The sequence below is a fragment of the Schistocerca gregaria genome, chromosome X (assembly GCF_023897955.1).
Source record: "Schistocerca gregaria isolate iqSchGreg1 chromosome X, iqSchGreg1.2, whole genome shotgun sequence".
Taxonomy (NCBI): Eukaryota; Metazoa; Arthropoda; class Insecta; order Orthoptera; family Acrididae; genus Schistocerca; species Schistocerca gregaria.
The window spans coordinates 598,665,118-598,686,731 of record NC_064931.1 but is presented as its reverse complement, the minus strand read 5'-3'; the positions used below and the strand labels follow the sequence as shown (position 1 = coordinate 598,686,731).

General features: G+C 40.9%; 1 protein-coding gene across 1 annotated transcript in view; it reads left to right on the top strand.

The window, feature by feature from the left end:
• The window catches only part of LOC126298865 (GTP:AMP phosphotransferase AK3, mitochondrial), an 80,258-nt gene that overhangs the window by 27,520 nt on the left and 31,124 nt on the right, over nucleotides 1-21,614 (top strand). The window contains exon 2 of the mRNA XM_049990376.1: nucleotides 15,300-15,419. Within this exon, the coding sequence (XP_049846333.1) occupies nucleotides 15,300-15,419 (120 nt within the window). The remainder of the gene's footprint in view (nucleotides 1-15,299; nucleotides 15,420-21,614) is intronic.

The following is a 21,614-nucleotide window of genomic DNA, read 5'->3' as shown; positions in this document are numbered from 1 at the left end:
CACTGGCACCGTAGACTGCAATGATGCATTATAGGCTAGATAGTGGTCTGGGTTTGTGATGGCTGGGTGGGTGGGAGACAGTATTACCAAGCTTGTGAATCCCCGCAACTCATGTTCATTGTATCGGTGCACTGCTGTGCCAGTTGAATCCGATGTTGCCAGATAGAGAGAGGTTTCCTGTGTCATCGAATACATGACCATTTTTAAGACTGGTGGGAACTTTGAATCAAACATTGGACATTTTTATATTCATTTTGAGTATAAGCTGCACCTCAATTTTGGAGGCAATTTTTTGAAGAAAAAAGTGCATCTTATAGTCTGTAAAAATGTGGTACAGATTTCTCACCCAGTCTACATGGGAGAGTTTGCATGGAACTTTACCATGGCTGATGTTACAGACCCTGTGCTTGGTGCTGACTTCATCACCCACTACGGCCTCCTCTTCAACCTGCCAGAACACCCTATCAGAGATGGCATGTCCCGCCGTTCCATTCCTTGTAGATCCTGCACTGCCATCCATTTCACCATCAAGCAGTTGTCATATTTTGGCTCCTTTGTTGGCCACCTCACCAGATTCCCTCTCTTCATCCACCCTTCCAGCACCCCCGTCCCCCTCCCCCTGGGAGGTACACCATGATATATTGCACTACATTACAATGACATGGGCCCCTGCTGCCTTCTGCTGGGTAAGCAAAGAGCCACAAAAGTCCAAAATCAAGGCATCAGTTTCTATCAATCACTGCCAGTGTGCTCTGCCCCTTAAAGATCCCATGGGCCTCTGCCTTACACCTAGTCCCAAAAACAGATGGCTGTTGGTATCCGTGTGGTGACGTTCAAGCCCTCAGTGCTGAGGTGGTCTCTGACCACTTCCCAGTGCCTCTCTTGCACAGCTACAGCGTCGATCTGTCTGGCACAACTATCTTTAGCAAAGCCAACTGTGTAAAAGCATTTATGTATATTCTGGTCACCCCAGAGAATGTGGAAAAGAGGGCAGTAATCTGTCCCTTCAGTCTTCTAGAAAGGGTATTTATGCCCTTCACACTCTGCTACACTGCCCATATCTGGCAACGCTTTCTCGATTGTGTCCTACATGGCACCTTGTGTTGTTTTGCCTACCTGGATGATATCCTCATCTACTCGTGCAATCTTACAGGGCACCACCGGCGCCTGTAGGAGGTATTTTCCAGACTCCAAGAGATGGAAACTATCATCAGTCTGGAGAAGTGCATCTTTGATGTTGTGGAGATCAACTTACTTGTACACAGAATGTCATCTGTGGGTTTCTGCCCATCGGACGAGAAGGTTCAGGCTGCTTCCAGTTTCCCACACCACAAAGACTTCAGAGAACTCCACAGGTTCCTCAGGATGGCAAGTTTTTTATGGTGCCACCTGAAGAGTGCTGTAAGCCTGCAATCACCACTCACTTCTGCACTCCAGGATGTCTGCACTAAAGGTAGCAGGGCTATTCCCTGGATGATGCATATGACAGAGAGCTTCAAACAAATGAAACATGGCCCCTCACAGGCTGCTCTCCTGGTCCACACCCATCCAACTGCCACATTTGTGATCTTTACTGATGCCAGCCAGTCTGCTCTAGGTGCTGTCCTTAAGCATTGCCCTGAATGTTCCTGGCATTCTGTTCCATGGAGTTTTCTGTGCTGCAGCAGAGCTGGGCTGCGTATGAACATGAACTCCTTGGCATATATGAGATGGTGAGGTACTTTTATCCCTGGATGGAAGGACACCCCTTCAAGATCTTCATCTACCAGTGCCTCCTTACAACAGAGTTTTGCTGAAAGGAAGGCACACAGATTTCCCCTCAGCAGTTCTATCAGCAGGAATAAATAATGCAGTTCACAACTGACATGGAAGGCATAGAGAATATCGTTGCTGGCTGCCTCAGCTGCTGCTGTTTCTCCCCCCCCCCCCCCCCCTCCCTCCTCTTCACTACACAGCCCAGTGAGCTAATCACAATATGAGAACTGATAGAGGTACTCAGGGTACCCTCCGCCACACACTGTCAGGTGGCTTGCGGAGTATGGATGTAGATGTATACGTAGTTGCTAAGACTGTATAATGACCCAAACACCAGCCATAACCTCAAACTGCACATGGTTCCCAGTACTTACTTACACGTCTGGTGCAACTTTTGTGCAAGTTCTGACCACCCAGGTGACTCCACCAAACACATCCACCAATGCCTTCTCCCAGACTTTCAGAAGACAGCATTCACACACCTCCATGGACTGTCCCACTTTGGTGTTTGTTCATCCATGGCTCTGATGCAGGAGTATTTAATCTAGTATGGAATCCAGCACCAACTGGGCCTGCACCTGCCTCCTCTGCCAGTGCTCCAAGATAGGCTACCATGTGCCCACCCCTATCCCTTCTTTTGTTTTGGTGGACCATAATTTTTATCATGTTCATATTGTCAATGTAGACCCCCTTCCATCATCAAACAGCCGCCAGTACATTTTCCCCATCAGTGACAGGTTCATTTGGTAGCCAGAAGTGTGATGATGGACAGCAGATTATAATTCACATCTTGCCTATTTAAAGCTCACACTATATCAGTATACTCATCCATTTTATGACTAATTATCACCCGGCCACTAACGGCATGGTGAAGAGATTCCAGTATACCCTGAAAGCTGCCCTTACCTCTCAATCCATACCTTGGTCTACTACCCAGCCACTTGTTCTCCCAGGCTTGCGGATGGCTCACAAAACTGACTTGGGTGTGTCACCCACCAAAGTCATGTACTGATGTACTGGCAGCTGCTTGCCATCCCAGGCAACTTCTTTGAGGTGCAGTCCTATCGGCCATCACCTGCACACTGGCCTTCATACAGGAGCTGCATGACTGCATGGCGTGACTACACCTAACACTCCTGCAATGCCATGGCGAGGGCATATCCTTTATGCATTGGGGCTTTGCACGTGCATTCATTTAATGTTCTGGTTGGATGCCAGCCAGCCACTGCTCCACCTGCACTCTTCAGACCTATACCTTGTGCTCAAACATGTGGGGAGAAGATCATTTCTGTGTATCTCAATGGGTCTGCCACCACAGTATTCATTGATCAATCAGAATGGCATATATGCTCAACTTCCTCATCACTTGCCTGCCGCCAGTTGTTGACATTGAGGTGACACTAAGCTATGAAAATGGTACTCTGGCCACTGTTGCTGAGCTGGCAGGCAGAGCTTGGGACCCAAGAGGGCAGGCTACCTGCCATTCGCATCGCCGCATGCCCAATCAGAGCTGCCAACATCACCTACCACCTCAAACCCACTGCCAGACCACCCCTATTGCACCCTAGCAGTTAAAAAGCACCAACACCATGCCTTCGACTCCGAGGCACCTGTCACTGCCCCTGTGACATTGGCACAAGCCTCCTTCACAATGCGAGAGCCAGTCTACCAGCAAAAGTGGTAGCAGCGAGCACCTATGGTGACAGCATGTCATGGCAAGGCAAGCTTTATACCATCTGCGTGGTGTGCACTGCACACTAGCTGATTTGCATGACATGTCCAAACTCCAGCACACCATTGAGCCCTCTTCCAGACCCTGCACATGCACTGCAGCACACCCAACTATGCCAAGCATGATGCATTGCTGCCCTTTGCACCTGCTGGTGGTCTGGTGGGATGTTACCCCTTACTCATGATGAGATGCCCTGGAACCCACCATATGCCATACTGTGGCCTCCATATTTGCCAGGGGCCCAAGCATTGCCGATATGTTCTGTTGACTGCGGCAGTCCACTGATCGATACCTGGAGTGGCCACTGCATCCTGCAACTTGCACTCTCCTCCTTGTGGTGGGAGGGAGGGGTGGGGGGTAGGAACTATGTGGTGGTGCTCTACTACTCATTCATGCCTACCACCCATCTGCCCTACCAGATCTCGTGCTGCAGCATGCAGCAGGCGACATATTGCCTGTCATAAAACCACATCGTGAACCTTATGCATCTCAGCCTCTTTGCCACATTGCGTGGGGTTGTTTCTTAAAGCATGTTGCTGGAAATGTCCTCAACTACCTGACTTCCTGCATTGATGCTGAGTTCTCCACGTGAGTCCAGTGATTTAATGTTTCTTTGGTGTTAAGTTTATGTACATTTTATTTCGTTAGCAGAACTTAACGGCTTGCTTTATTGCTACCGGGTAGGTGCACAGTCTATGAAGACATGAATGGGAAGTCAGTTTTATATTTCTGTAAAGCGAACAGCATTGCAGGCTCTCACAATGTCTGTAAAGAAATAGTAGGCGAGATTGCTACCATACTTCAAGAGCATCAATGATGTGTCTCATGTTGTCTAAAGAACTATGTATACTGATTCCTCACACACAGACTGTGGGCACCCATTGTGTGTACGTGTAATGCCTTCATGAACGATGGGGTTTAATGAATTGATTTGATTGAGAATTTTTGTTCATAGACAGTTTTGTGGCAACTTACCTCTCTACAATTAATTGTGCCTGTTAACATTTCGATAAAAGAACTGTTTAGTATTCAGATGTCTTTTGTTACATTGCTCATTTGCTGCATTACCCATTCGTTTTTCCCTCCACACTTTGCAAACTCACAGTATCTGCCTTTCATGTTCAGTGAGGAACACAATTCCATCATCATCCCATACACGCAAAAATTTTGAAGTTTCTTTCTCAAACAGTAACATCCAACCATGTAATAAATTCTTCATTTGTGTGGCCATAGTGTCTGTAGTTGCTTTATAATTCATGATTTTTGATCCATCATTGCAACTACAAAATGCGTGATTTTTTCACCAGACCACTGATGATGCTTTACCTCAATAAAGCGAAAGGCGTCTAGTGAAAAAATCACGCATTTTGTAGTTGCAATGACAGATCAAAAATACCCTCATGAATGTAATAAATTCCTGGTTGCTATTGTAGTTACTAGTATGTGAATATGATGCTGTTCATAAAAAACACATTTTACTGATTAAAAAAAATATATATTTTTTTTTACCATTTCAATTGCTACCATACTACATGTGCTACAAATTTTTAAATTAAATAAGTAATTTCCAAAACACACTAGTACTGTTTTTTGTATTTTAAATGTGTGACTTTTAACATATACTGTTTGAGGAGGAGAAGTATGAGAAGTATGCACTGTCTTCAAACATTGCAGAACCTATTAATGATTTTCCCTCAGCCAGAAAACACTCTTTTGCTTCTTCTTCTTCTTCTTCTTCTTCCTCCTCCTCCTCCTCCTCCTCCTCCTCCTCCTCCTCCTCCTCCTCCCCCCCCCCCCCCCCCAACCTTTCATCTTCATATTCAAGTTCCATTAACTAAATTATTTAAGGTAACATTTGCATGTTTTAAATATTTTATGAATTAGTCTATAAATAGTTTTTGGTACCATAAAGCCCCAGTTTTGTGATCTTCATATTCTACAGCTTTTGGCAGATCACAAAAACTGCTGTATTGAGATATTATTGTACTTTAATCCTGATAATATTTGATGAGTGAATCTGTTACCATTATAAGGTCCAAACTGTGATTTACTGCATATATCATCTGTACTGTAAACAAATCATCAAGTAGGGACTGATTTCTAGAGTATATCACTGTCTAAAAATTTCATTATTCAGACAGGCTGGTGATAATTGTGAATTCTCATGTCACACTTATTGTACTATACCTGAAGAATGGCACATTGCAACATCTCAGATCTTCTGATTCATTGTGAGTGAGGGTTTGTCATGAAACTGTAATCATCACCCCAAAAACTGAAATCATCTAATAAAATTTATATTTGTGTGCAGGTCTATCGCTGCAGTCATGGTAGACACTGGAACCCCCATGTCACAGTACTCTTTGACACTGCTAGAGGAGCCCATTGATAGAGTATCGTTTCATAAGTTAATTCATTTTCCCTTTCATTTGAAGTGGAACAACACAGAAACATTCCCTACTGAGTCAGTAGAAGTGTACATCAACAGTGCGCCATTATATGATACTGTAGTTAGATGGCACATGTGCTTCCAATGTGGTCAGACAAGCCTGAATGATGAAAAACAAACTGGTAGACCATTTGTCTGTCAAGAACGAGGAGTCCTTGGAGAAATGGAGGCCCTGATGCTCAGACACCTGTGTATCACAATTGAGGTATTTGTAGAAAAAATGAAAATCTGGTATGGATCTGTTTTCATCTTGCATGACATTTTGAACATAATAAAGGTCACTGTTTATTGAATTCTGTGACAGCTCACACGCACTGCAGAAGCCTGCCAAACTGAGGCAGCAACAGACATGTCACAGCAATGTCAGGCCAATCTGCATGACTTCTTTGTCCATCTGATCACCTTGAATGAGTGCTAGGTGTATCACTATGATCCTGAGATGAAGGAGCAAAGTAAGCAAAGGCTGCTTCAGCACCACTGGAAAGGGGCCAAAGAACCAACAATCATTTAATAAGATAGTGCTGAGATTTTTTTGAATCTATCTCAGTGTGGTACTTACAAGTTATGCTCATAAGGGCTGTTACAGGAGCATACCCTAAAATCTTCTGACTTGATTACATGAGGTTATCAAGTTGAAGCATCTGGGGAAACTATCCAATTGGTTGTTTTGCTCCATGACAATGCCCTAGCGCATTTTGTACAGGGCACAGTCACACATATTGCTTCTTTGGGCTGCCAAATTTTGCCACAACCACTGAGTTCTCCCAGCACGATACCCAGTGACTTCTTCCTCTTTCCTTGGATGAGTGGGGGTAAGTGAAGTGAAATGGGAAAAAGACAAGGATTTCTGGTCAGATGAGTATAGGGTAATATCAACAGCAGCAGAAAATGGTATAACGGGGGTAGGATTCATTATGAATAAGAAGGTAGGGCAGAGAGTGCATTACTGTGAACAGTATGGTGATAGGGTTGTTCTCAACTGACAGCAAATCAGGACTGACAACAAAAGTTCAGACATACATGCCAACATCTTAAGCAGAAGATGAAGACGTGAGGAAAGTATATGAGGGCTTTGAACAGGTAATTCAGTAAGTAAAGGGAGATGAAAATCTAGTAGTAATGGATGATTGAAATGTGGTTTTAGGGGAAGGAGTAGAAGAAAGGGTTACAGGAGAATATGGGCTAGGGAGTATGAATGAGAGAAGACAAATGCTAATTGAGCTCTGCAACCAATTTCAGGTACTAACAGTAAATATTCTGTTCAAGAATCACAAGCGGATGAGGTATACTTGGATAAGTCTGGGAGGTATGGGAAGATTCTAGTTAGATTACATCACAGTCAGCCAAAGATTCCAAAATCAGATATTGGATTGTAAGGCATACCCATGAACAGATATAGACCCAGATACCAATTAAGTAATGATGAAGAATAGGCGGAAGTTTAAGAGACTATTCAGGAAGAATCTATGCTCAAAGAAGTGGAATATGAAAACATCAAGGAATGAGAGATATGCTCGAAGTTCTTTGAGGTTATACATACAATGATAATGAATAGCTCAATAGACAGTTCAGTTGAAGAGGATTCAACATCTCTAAAAAGGCCAGTCACAGAAGTTGGAAAGAAAACCACAGGTACAATGAAGGTAACTGCAAAGAAACCATGGGTAACAGGAGAAATATTTCATTTGATTGACTAAAGAAAGAAGTACAAAAATGTTCAGGGCAATTCAGGAATGCAGAAATACAGTTCACTTAGGAATGAAATAAATTGGAAGTGTGAGGAAGCTACGACGAATGGGCTGCATGAAAAATGTGATGAAATAGAAAAACAACTGGTTGTTGGAAGGACTGACTCAGCATGTAGGAAATTTAAAACAAACTCCATTATAATTAAAAACAAGGATGGTAACATTAAGAGTGGAATGGAAATTCTACTGTTAAAAACAGAAGAAAGAGTGGGAAGGTAGAAAGAGTACATTGAAAATCTATATGTGGGAGAGGACTTGTCTGCTGATGTGATAGAACAAGAAGAAATATGAGTTGATATGGAAGAGATAGGGGATACAGTATTAGAATCAGAATTTAAAAGAGTTTGGAAGACTTAAGATCAAATAATGCAGAAGGAATAGATTAAATTCCATAAGAATTTCTAAAATTATTGGGGAAAATGGCCACAAAATGACTATTTGTGTTAGTGTGTAGAATGTATGAAACTGTTGGGAAAACATCATCCACACAATTCCAAAAATTACAGGAGCTGACAAGTGCAAGAATTATCGCAGAATCAGCTTGACAGCTCATGCATCTAAGTTGCTCATAAGGATAGTACACAGAAGAATGGAAAATAAAATTGGGGATCTCTTAGACGATGATCAGTTTGGCCTTAGGAAAGGTAAAGGCACTTCTGACACTGCAGCTGAGAATGGAAGCGAGACTGAAGAAAAATCAAGACACATTCATAGTATTTGTCAAGCTGGAAAAAGGATTTGACAATGTGAAATGGTGCAAGATCTCCAAACTTTTGAAAAATAGGACTAAGCTGTTGGGAAAGATGGGTAATATACAATATGTATAAGAACCAAGAGGGAACAATGAGTGGAAGAAGAAGAATGAAGTGCTTGGATTAAAAAGGATGTAGGACAGGGATGTAATCTTTTGCCCCTTCTGTTCAATCTATACACTGAAGAAACAATGATGGAAATGAAAGAAAGGTTCAAGAGTGGGATTAAAATTCAAAGTGGAAGGATGTCAGTGGCAAGATTTGTTAATGACATTGCTATCCTGAGTGAAAGTGATGAGGAATTACAGGATGTTTTGAATGGAATGAACAGTCCAGTGAGAACAGAATATGGATTGAGAATAAGTTGAAGAAAGACAAAAGTAATGATAAGCTGCGGAAATGAGAACAGTGAGAAATTTAACATCAGAATTGGTGATCACAAAGCAGATGAAGTTAAGGAATTCTGCTGCTTAAGCAGCAAAATAACCCATGATAGATGGAACAAGGAAGAAATAAAGACCAGACTAGCACTGGAAAAAAAAGGCATTCCTGGCCAAGAGAAGTCTACTTGTATCAAACATGGGTCTTAATTTGAGGAAGAAATTTCTGAGAATGTGTGTTTGGAGCACAGAATTGTGTGGTGGTGAGACATGGACTATGAGGAAATTGGAACAGAAGAGAATCAAAGCATTTGAGATGTGGTGCTACAGAATTTTGTTGAAAATCAGGTGGACTGATATGGTGAGGAATGAAGAGGTTCTATGCAGAATTGGTGATAAAAGGAATGCACGAAAAATGATGTAAGTAAAAGGAACAGGATGATAGGACATCTATTACATCAGGGAATAACTTCTATGGTACTAAATGGAGCTGTAGAGGGTAAAGACTTCAGAGAAAGACAGAAATTGGAATACATACAGTAAGTACTTGAGGGTGTAGGTTGCAAGTGTGGCTTTGAGATGAGAAGGTTGGCATAGGAGAGGACTTTGTGGTGGACTGTATCAAACCAGTCAGAAGACTGGACTCAAAAATTAAAACTTTGTAACTACCCCTTGCCCCCTGTATTCCAGTTAAGTAGTTACTATCTGAGAATAACAAACAAGTGTGTGTGTGTGTGTGTGTGTGTGTGTGTGTGTGTGTGTGTGTGTGAATTCCTAAGGGACCAAACTGCCAAGGTCATTGGTCAACAAACAAGTATTCTACTGGAAAGACAATCAACACTGTATGGGCTTTTATATGTAAGAAAATAAATAATTTTCTTTTATTCATCAGGGAAGTTGTGATTCTTCAATTTCTCCAGGTGTATTTTATGATGAAATGAATCTCAAATGAACTGCCTGGTATGAGTGGGCATAGGACACACTCTGCCGGAGATGGTGTGAGCTATGTGTACAAGAGTTTTGAGCACGCCATTCTTTTGTGCCGGGTGGTGGCAGCTATCTGCATGTAGGTACAATTCGGTGTGCATCTTCTTCCTATACACGCTGTGGCCCAAAGTGCCTGCCGTCAGCTCAACTTCTAATCAAAACATCTAAGGAAGCATCCCATCCATTTCGATCTCCATAGTGAACTTAATATTCTCGTGTCTGGAGTTGAGATGAGTGAGGAAGTCTGCCAGTTTATTTCTTCCATGTGGCCAAATAACGAATATATCATCTACATATCTAAAGAAACAGGTGGGTTTTAGATGTGCTGTTTCAAGAGCTTCCTCCTCGAAATGTTCCATGTACATATTTGCGACAATGGGTGAGAGTGGACTCCCTATGGCTACTCCTTCTGTCTGCTTGTAGTATTCACTGTCAAATAAGAAGTAATTTGATGTCAGAACATGTCTGAAGAGGTTGGTGGTCTCTTCATCAAATTTCTGGGTGATGACTGCAACAGTCCAGTAAGTCAGCAGGTGCTGAGCATTGCCTGTCGGAACTCCACAGCATGGATTATGACCAAACCAAAGTCGTGAAACAGACTTCCAAATACTGGGACTGTGTCATCAAAGAAGCCATAGAGATCAGAGTAAGGGAGCCACAACTAAATCGTGACAGCAGTTATATCCTTAGCAAGGCGTGGGAGCCCGCGATCACCCGGATTAAGAAGAAAAAGGATATTTCCCAGAGTGTACCAACTTTGGGGGAGGAGGGAAGAATAACGAGAGTGATGTCGGCAGACCCTCCTGAACGAGAAGACCTAGGACGCAGTGCAGGAGAATTGATGCTACACCTGGACCGCGCATGGGGCGTGGACTGCACCGACTCATAGAAAGCGCCTGTGGGAGGATTGTGAGGGGATTGTCCTATATATACATTGTGCCGGCCCACCGCTGGTCAGTACATCAGAGCACCTGATGATGGCAATGTGGTCGATTGCCGAAATATTGTGTCCTATGCACACTCATACCAGGCTGTTCACCCGAGATCATATATGTTTTCCTCTTGTGATTCATAGTGCATGACGTTCTCATTCATCATAAGTGAGATACTGTGTTGGTCTGTGGTACAAGTTACATAATATTTCATCTCTCTGCATTCTGTACTGAGTCTGAACCATTAATTTCTGTCATAACGTGTGAACTTATTGACTTCTCAGTAAATTTTAGCTATTATGTGTTGTGGCATAGTAGGTTGACCACTGGATCTTCATTCAGGTGCAGTGAGAATAAGATCCCCATGCAACCATCCAGATTTAGCTTTTTTGATGCTTCTGTGAATCATTAAACACCAAAACAGTTCCTTCAAAAAGGGCACAACTGATTTTTATGCCATGAATGTCAGTTATGAGCTTGTACTCCATCTTCAATGATGTTGTTGTTGGGGGACATTACATAGTGATGTTTTGTCCTTCTTATATAATGTGCCCTTTTTGAGTAACAAGCTATGTTAATCCATTGAGTGATTTGTAGTTTCAAAAATCCTGTCTCAATGTCAGTCCTAATTACATTGTCAGAGGGTCTGTTTCATTTAGTATTTCTGAATTTGTGTCCTGTTTTTATATATGTGGCAGCTCTTTCTTTGTCCTTATTTACTTTACTTGAAGAAGGTAGGCAGAAAGATTAGGCTTAACTTTAACTGAAGAAGATACCAAGAGCCTGTACATGTCCTGTGAATATGAAAGTCTTGTCTCTAGTCATTCAAGGAGTTCTGTATTTCTGAACATGTGTGTGTATAGACATTAGTCTTAAGACATGGTCAAATAAAGGCAATTGGATGGGGCTAGAAATTAAAAAATGGAGTTTATTTACATCACCTACTATTTGCTGATGATCAAGCAGTTATAGCACAAGATAGGGATGATGAAAAGTATATGTAATCAGTTAGCAATGGAATACAGAAACTGGGGACTGAAGATTAATTATCAGAAAACAGAATACATGACTAATGATCCATATGACTTATACATAGAGGGAAAGAGACTTAAGAAGATCAATACTTTGTGTTATTTGGGATCCATTTAAAGACGGAGGTAAAAGGTGTTCTGTTTTTTCTGAACGTGAGTGTAGATGTTAAATGAAGTTGTTGACATGGAGAAGCTTTTTAGCAGACCCTTGCTTGTTCTAAATTTCTGTGAAAGTGTATTAGCAATTTTCAATTGATGTATATTATGTTTATTTATTTCTTGTCTCACTTTAATTAAAGTACCCTTTATGTTTACCACATATAATTCTCTCCAAATTAGTTTCCTCGGAAGAGTTTCATGTGCTTTTTTTATGTCTATGAAAATTAATTTTGGAGTAACTCATCATTAAGAGAAAAACTATTTATTGCATAAAAGTGTACCATCAGAATAATAGCTGGAGCCCACCTAAGATCACCTTGCAGACATTTAAGGATCTTGGGATATTCAATTAAGAAAACTTATTTTAAACTGACATATTTCCATATCATTACAAAATGTTGTATTTATGATCTAGGGAACAAGTATTAATGTAATAAAGTAATGCAGTCCTAGGTTTTTTGATTTTTCCCTATGGTTCTCTAAGATCTGTCATAATGTGAAAATATGGTCTATTCATGATCTACCAGCAGTGAAGCTACATTGTTATCCCTCATTTATAAAATTTATTTCAAGCTTGTTTTTAATTATTTTCCCAAAAATTCTCATTAATGTGTTTATAACACAAATTCCTTGGTGTTTCGAGCAGCTTGTACAATCTGCTGTCTCAGATATGGCATTAATATATTCTAGCATCATTTCATCGGGTATCGAATCTCCATGTAAAATTTTGTTGAATAACTGTGTTACAAGTTTCCAAATTTTGTCATCATCACATTTTAAGAACTCCAAACAGTTCCTACCTGGTTCAAATGATATATCATACTTCCCTGTTCTTAACCTTACTCACCTCACTTTCTAAAATTTGGATCTCCTTCCCTTCCTGTTCCTTTCCTTCTATTGTTTCTTCTTCCAGATATTCTTCCCTATCCTCATTTAACAATTTCCAGTATTAATGCATATTATGCCGGTTTACGTTACCACTGTTGGTGAATGACACGTCGTCGCTAAATAGAACGCGTGCAAAAAAGCTGTCATCGTCCTGTAATTTCTCTTGTGCCCAGTGGCAGAACTGTACATGACATTCAAAGTCATCTCCATGCAATTCCTGGTGCATAGAAATATGGTACGGGTGCAATCGATGTTGATGAAGCATTCTCAGCACCAACATTTTTCAGATTCCCGATTCTCGTGCAATTTGCCTGCTACTGATGTGCGGACTAGCCGTGACAGCAGCTTAAACACCTACTTGGGCATCATCATTTGTTGCAGGTCGTGGTTGACATTTCACATGTGGCTGAGCACTTCCTGTTTCTTTAAATAACGTAACTATCTGGCGAACGGTCCGGACACTTGGATGATTTAGTCTAGGATACCGAGCAGCATACGTAGCACACACCTGTTAGGCATTTTGATCACAATAGCCATACATCAACACGATATCGACCTTTTCCACAATTGATAAACAGTCCATTTTAACACAAGTAATGTATCATGAAGCAAATACCGTCCGCGCTGGCGGAATGTTACGTGATACCACATACTTACAGAGCCATCTATCACAAAGCGAAAGAAGTGGTCCAACTAAAACATTCATATTTATTTACGTACTACATGAATATGTAATAAAAAATGGGGGTTCCCATTTTAAAAAATGCACTTGATATCCGTTTGACCTATGGCATCACCATCTAGCGGGCCAACCATAGTGCCATCTGGTTTCCCCCTTCAAGCTAGACAAGTTTTGTTCTTTGTAGTTTTTTCGTTTGACGCTTATTTTGTGAGACATTTGGCCCGGTCACGATCAATGGACCACCCTGTATATAACTTTAATCTACCCCTTTCCCTTTTTAAATTTTCTAACCTACGTGTCTGATTAAGGGATCTGACATTCCATACTCTGATCTGTAAAATGCTAGTTTTGTTTCTCTTGATATCAAAATCCTCCTGAGTAGTCCCCACCTAGAGATGTGAATGGGGGATTATTTTACCTGTGTAATATTTTACCCAAGATGATGCCATCTCATTTAACCTTATAGTAGAGCTGCATGCCCTAGGGAAAGATTACGGCTGTAGTTTCGCATTGCTTTCAGCTGTTCACAGTATCAGCACAGCAAGGCCATTTTGGTTGATGTTACAAGGCCAGATCACTCAATCACCCAGACTGTTGCCTCTGCAACTACTGAAAATGCTGCTGCCCCTTCTCAGGAATCACACATTTGTCAGGCCTCTGTACAGATACCCTTCATTGTGGTTGCACCTACAGTACACCTATCTGTATTGCTGAGGCATGCAAGCCTCCCCATCAGTGGAAAGGTTCATGATTCATGGAATATCAATAAAAAAATACATCCGTGTGAAGACAAGGAAATGGAGCAGACTGAGAAAAATTTTAATGAAGGGAATAAAAGTTGCTATGGAAAGAAGAGACAGGTGACAAAATAAGAACTTGTGGTTCTTAGATTGTGACAAGTGACCTATGATCCTGTAAAGGAGGCTGTCTCATACATAGATGTTTGGATAGAATCAAACCAAACAGAGAATGTACTTAAGCTGATCCATGAGATATACAGCATTAATAGAAAATACCATGTGCATAATCATTAGAGATAAAAACTCCTGGCAGATTAAAATTATATGCCATATTGGGACTTTATTCTGGGATTGGTGCATTTCTCAAGCACGGGCACTACTGACTAAACTATCCAAGCATGACTCACGAGCTACCGTCAGAGCTCTACTTCTAGCAGTACCTTTTCTCCTACCCTCCAAACTTCACAGAAGTTCTCTTGGATACATTGCACGACTAACACTTCTAGAAGAAACGTTTTGTAGAGAAAATGGTTTAGCCATAGTCTAGGTTCAAGTGCCATTCTGGCATACAATTTAAATCTACCAGAAGCTTTCAAACCAGTGCACACTTCACCACAAAATGAAAATCCCTTCTGATAGCAAAGTATATTCTAACATGCTGAATAGATAGAATCACTTCAAATTAATCTCATGCAATATTCAGTTGAGTGGGGTAATTACCAGTGCTTAAAAAAAAAAAAAAAAAAAAAAAAAAAGCCACTCTCTCCAGAAGTGATCAAAAAAATCATAATTGAATATTTTTACACATGTATTATTAAACTGTCTTTTATTTATGTCACCATATGTTAACAGTCTATAAATGTGAAGGATATTTTTTAGATGCGTAAGTCAAGTCATATGATGTTGGGCAGAAAAGATTTTATGATTTCATTTTTTGAAGAATATCACACATTGTTAGTTTCACTGTCAAAAATTGTTCTTTATCATATTGCATGTGGTTTTTTCATGTAAGAAGATTTATCTCTGATAAAGAAGTTTTTCACTGAAAATTATTTTTGTTCTAGCACTTGGTGTACGAGTTCAGGGGTTCATCAATGAAGGTCGTCTTGTACCGGATGATGTTATGATGAATCTAGTAAATGAAGAGCTAAAGAAACTTCCTAATGACAACTGGCTTTTAGATGGTCAGTATTGCATGTATGAATGTTATTTATGTTAATGGAGCATTGGTTCTCAATAAAACTTACATGTGAATGATTATCAGCTGTTGTAATTATAGCTATCTTTCACTAATAAGGTAAATTTGTAACTCACTGAGTAACAGGGTTTCTCTGAAACTATCAGGAATATTTGGATTCTCTGCACTAATATTTCTAACAATACTTTCAAGTTAGTCTTTGTTGTAAATATGAGGTAATGTGTTTCCACTCTTTAGTGGAATATATAGTGTGATGAACATTTGTGATTAGTGAGAACTATGTGATAGTGTTGGACTGGGTATTTTTGTTGCCTATTTCAACAATGTGTAACTATTAGATGTAATGGAATGGCCTCCATTGTCAAATTTGATACACTATTCAGTCACCATAGGGCAAATAATGGCACAAAATCAATAACTTAAATTCAAATTTTATTTGGAAATGTAAGTATTAGCGTGGAGTGTTTTGATTTTAATAAAATAACAAAAAACAGGGCATATGAATATATAGATAGTAAATTGCCCTCAGGGTGAGTGGAGGCAATGGGGACCTATAACTTGAAATAAAATGTATGTCGGACACATATGATTCAAACTTTCATAGAAGCCATTTACAACAATATCTACCTGACCTCAGTACTGACACTCCCAGCTTTTTGTTCATTTATTGAAAGCATGGATGTGTGCAGTGCCTTTTTTGATGGTTAAAAAATCATGTTAATTCTTTCCAGTTATGAGAACGTATTATTCACTGCTTACATTTTCTTTCCATGTCATTAAAAGCAGTGTCACAAAAACTGAAGCTGTCTCCAAACACTCACCATGTTTTTGTTTTTAGTGATTGGCAGCATGCCTTTTTGTCTGGGAAAAAAGGACACCATCACAGATTTTTTGGCTCCATCATTGTTTATATAGCTACAGATTTTGGCGCAGGATATAGACCTCCAGGTGAATGCAAGTTCTGTCTCCTCCCAATTAAATGGATTAACACATTTGAAATTAGATGTACCCCCTGCTCTCTATGCATCACAAGCAAGTCTGCACATGTTGCTGGAAGGCACTACCAATGTCACAGTAAATTTCTGCAAAGCTTTCATCTAACCATGTCACTCTGCAAGTGACATTACTGGCACCACTGGCACCATGTATAAAATGTTGATGATTTTAACAGTTTCAACTCATTGAGCACCTAATCAGTTAATCTGTGGTTCACCAAGGCATTTTCAAGGATGTGGATGATGACTTATTTAAAAGTTTTTGAACTTTTTTCACCCTAAATAGTGTGTGTCACTAAAATTCAAGTGGACATTGTCATGAAACTACAGGAAAATCACAGATCTCGATGAATGCAGCCAGTCCCCCATGTTTTGTGTGTGGGGGCATCAAAGCAGGATTAGACAGGTTTGACCGGCAAAGTTTTTTTCTCTCCATTTTGTCTGGATGTCTTTGTTAGTCCTATTCAAGAAACCCAGTGGCTCTTTATATGTATGTGGCAGTTTTGAAGCAGTGAAAGACCTTCTGTTCTTGTTATGTAACTGAGCCCATGACCAGATGATCTATTTTGTAGCATGAAAGTAGGTAAATTTTATTTGGAATTTGGTTTATCAGGAACCTCTTCTCAGTTTCCCATTCCCAGTTGTCACTGGGTGAGAAATCAAAGTAATTTCTAGTCTTTAGGTTGCCATTTGGGGTGACTATTGTCCTAGCTATTTTTCAAAATTCCTGGAACAGATAATTGGTCACTGACATTCACATGCATGTTGTTGCAGAAGAAGCTCAGTAGCACTGCGGTGTAGTGGTTATGATACTGAACTGTTGCACAGAGGGCTGTGAGTTCAAAACTCACCTGAACTGTAAAATTTAAATTTCTATATTCGGTTTGAGTACATTCTAGAAGTATCCACAAATGTCAAGAATCATTGTACTGGAATGTTTGTAGCTGTATATATAGTGTGTGTGTCCTCGCCAGAGGCAGCTCACTACACACTCTTGTATGTGCAAGTGCAGAATAAACCTTTGTTAAGTGAAGTTAGTGTTCATCATTCATCTACTTACACCTTCTTCTATGTGACATTATTCTGGTGTAGGCACTGGGTATTGGATCTTGTGACAGCACACATTATCGATGACACAGGGGCTCCAATCAGCCCATGACAAAGCCGCCATTTACGTGGCGAGAAATCCGAGTTTGAGCCATATTCAACAGATTGCAATCCATCAGAGACAGAAGAAGAAGAAGAGGACATTACGATGACAGCAACTGTGTGCCACCACATGAGACATCTTTCCAGGTTCTCTGGTGACGATGGCCAAGATCCAAACAAGTGGCTGAAGGTATATGAGCGTATAGCCAAATTTAACAAATGGGATTACACTGTGTGTTTGGCTAACATATTTTTCTACTTGGAGGGCACTGCAAAGCAATTGTATGAGAACAACGAGGAGAAGTTCACAAGCTGGGAAGTATTCCAGGCAGAACTGTGCAAGTATTTTGGTGACACACAACGACAGAAGTGCAGGGCTGAAGACAAATTAAAGTGCAGAGCACAGCGTCCATGAGAAACTACAGCATGCTACATTGAAGATGTCTTGGAGCTGTGTAAAATAGTGGATCCTAGAATGAAGGAGGAAGATAAGATTGCATATCTCATAAAGGGTGTTGCAGAGGACAATCAAGCCCTACTCCTGAAGGAGTTTTCAACAGCAGACAACTTCATAAAATGGTGCCAGTACATCAAGACAATGCATCAAGAAAGAATTACATGCAAGAATTTTGAATGGCTCACAGACATCATATCATTGTTTGTGATGCAGGTAGCAACTGATTTCACAAGTGTTCTTCGTCAGATAGTGTGGTAGGAAGTTCAGAAGGCACTTGGATTGCACGGTGAGCAAAAAACCGAGGCACTTCAAGAGGTCATAAGGGAGGAAGTGGAACAGACATTGAACCCAATCTCTCATCCTTCATTTCCCTTTAAGACAGTGAAAAAGTCGAGACCCAGGTGGAGTTACGTTCCTACAATGCCGCATGAGGAACCTGTTTGGGCACCAAGGAAGACTGTTGTTTGGAGGACACAGGATAACCAACCAGTATGTTTCCACTGTGGTGCATTATTGTTGAGAAAGGTGGCAGATATTTGAAGACACCCATGCCAGAAGACAGCAGACTGATCTTATCTGATGCCAGCTCCAGGACAACAAGATAAACAAGATGATGTGGGTGCAGGATGACGTAGGTCACCACCGCGGCAAGCTAGGCACTGGAAAGGATGCTCCCCAACATGCCAATCAAGGTCTCCATTGCTGTTTAGTAGCTCCAGCCAATCACCCAGCCGCCGCAGCCTGGAAAACTAAAGGGTGCGACCTTCCTTGGAGGTGAGGCCTCTGCACATCGATCACTACAAAAATGATAGGAAACTATGTCAACATCCTCATGGGTGGCTGACCAGCCCAAGCTCTTGTGGACTTTGGAGCATTATATTCAGTCATTTCGGAGAAGTATCATCGCCAGTTGCAGAAAACCATATTTGTCAACAATAAAACATCTATGCTGAAGGTGGGTAATGGAACATATGTTAAAGCTACAGGAAGATGTACCATTCAAGTGGGTATAAGTGGCCATACACAGCCCTTAGAATTCATCGTCTTACAAGAGTGTAGTCATGACATCATTCTTGGATGGGACGTTTTGAAAGCTTGTCAGGAAATTATAGATTGTGATCACTCGAAGATTATGCTAGATGAGATGAGATACTGTGGACAGGAAGATGCGCATCTGAGTGTGTGGAGACTACGTGTGCTGGATGAAGTGATCATTCCTGCAGTCAGTGCTAGAAAGGTAACTGTCACATGTCATGCCATGCATCAACCCATGGATCTTGTAGTGGAATGTAAAAGAAGAATATCAGTGAAGAAAAACTTGCTCATCCCAGCGTCTGTCATTTCGTTTAAGAACAGATTCAGTGAATTGTGGATAGTTAACTGTTGGCGAGAACCAAAGATCCTTCCAAGACGCATGTGCGCAGCAAATTCTGAGCCATTAATTGAAGGACAGCTGAGCTATATAGAAACCTCCCATGCTGAGTCTGTGGGTGAAATTGGTGCTACCACTACAAAACAAGATCTTCTAGCTTGACTATCACCAGATCTCAGTAAGGAACAACAGAAGTAGCTACCTGCCATTCTTCAAGAGTTCTCTGAGTGTTTCAATCCACAGGTGAAGAGCAAATTAGACAAATCGATGGTGAAGTGCCGGATTAGCACAGGAGACCATCAACCAATAGATCAGAGAGCATTCCGTGTGTCAACAATGGAATGTCAAATAATTCGCGATGAGGTAGAGAAAATGATGGAGAATGACATGATTTAGCCTTCATAGAGCCCATGCTCATCACCAGTGGTCCTCAACAAGAAGAAGGATGGCAGTTAGCACTTTTGTGTTTATTACAGGAAGCTTAATAAGATAACTAAAAAGGACGTTTACCCTCTTCCATGAATTGATGATATGCTGGATTGTCTGAAGGGGGCCAAGTTTTTCTCAACCATGGACATGTACTCGGGATACTGGCAAATCAAAGTAAAGGAGGCTGATTGTGAGAGAACTGCATTGATCAATCCTGAGGGCCTGTATGAGTTTAAGGTAATGCTGTTTGGTTTGTGTAATGCACCAGCAAATTTCGAGTGGATGATGGATAATCTTCTAAGGCACCTGAAGTGGACAATGTGTCTTTGTTATGTAGATGACATTATAGTGTTCTCAGAGACATTTGATGAACATATAAAAAGGCTGAGTGGCGATCTTAAGTGTTTCCAACAAGCTGGACTGAAACTTAATCCAAGAAAGTGTCTCTTTGGAGTAAAAGAAATTAAAATACTTGGACACCTTGTGCCAAATGAAGGTGAGCAACCAGACCCAGAAAAGCTGAATTTCCTATTCCTAAAAGTATTAGATGTGTGAGAATCTTCCTCAGATTGTGTTCTTATTACCATTGTTTTATCAAAGACTTTTGTATCAAAGCCAGGCCACTCCAAGAGTTGTTAAAAGCTGATGCTAAATTTATCTGGGATGGTGCTCAACAAGATTCTTTTGATGTGCTGCGAAAAGCTCTGATGACTGACCCTGTACTTGGTCTGTAAGATGAGAGACCACGTTCAGAACTACACACAGATGCTAGTGGGTATGGGATTGGTGCCGTTCTGGTACAGATTTTGGATGGAAAAGAGAAGGTTATAGCCTATGCTTCTAGGACACTTACAAAAGGCGAGAGAAACTACTCAACTACAGAAAGAGAATGTCTTGCTGTGATTTGGGCCATGTGCAAATTTCAGCAGTATCTCTGTGGAAGGCCATTCACAGTTGTTACAGACCACCATTCACTTTGTTGATTGACAGGTCTTAAAGATCCAACAGGATGACTCACCAGGTGGGCACTACATCTTCATGAATATGACATTACCATAGTGTACAAAAGTGGAAGAAAACAACAAGATGCTGACCGTCTCTCAAGAAACCCTGTGCAAGACAATCAAGACTTTGATGAAGATAGTGACTGTCTTGCTGCACTCCAGGATCTCTCTGCTGAGCAGAAGGGCGCTAAGATATCTCAAATTATGGTCACCTTAAATTGTTCAGAGGATGTGAAAGGACAATTTAAGGTAGTCAATGGATTACTTTGCAAGAAAAACTTTGCTCTGTTTGGAAAGAGGTGGCTACTAGTGATTCCTAAACATGTGCTGTTAGATGTTCTACAGAAATTCCATGACACACCTGAGGCAAGACATTTAGGATTTATTAAGACATACAATAGAACCCACAAGAGATTTTCCTGGCCAGGTTTATTTAGGAGTGTTCGTCACTATGCATTGCACTGTCGAGAGTGCCAGAGGAGAAGGGCAGTTCCTCAGAAACCACCTGGCTGACTCATACCAATTCCACCAGTTGAAACACCTTTCCAGCGTGTTGGGATTGACCTCCTTGGATGATTTCCAACATCTGCTAGTAGCAATTGATGGGTTATTGTTTGCACTGGTTGTCTGACTCACTATGCCATTACAAAAGCCATGAAAACAACTGAAGCATCCGAGGTAGCCAAATTCATTGTGGAAGACATTGTATTAAAACATGGTGCCCCAAGGTCATTAATTATGGATTGAGGGAAAGTTTTTCAATTGAATCTTGTGA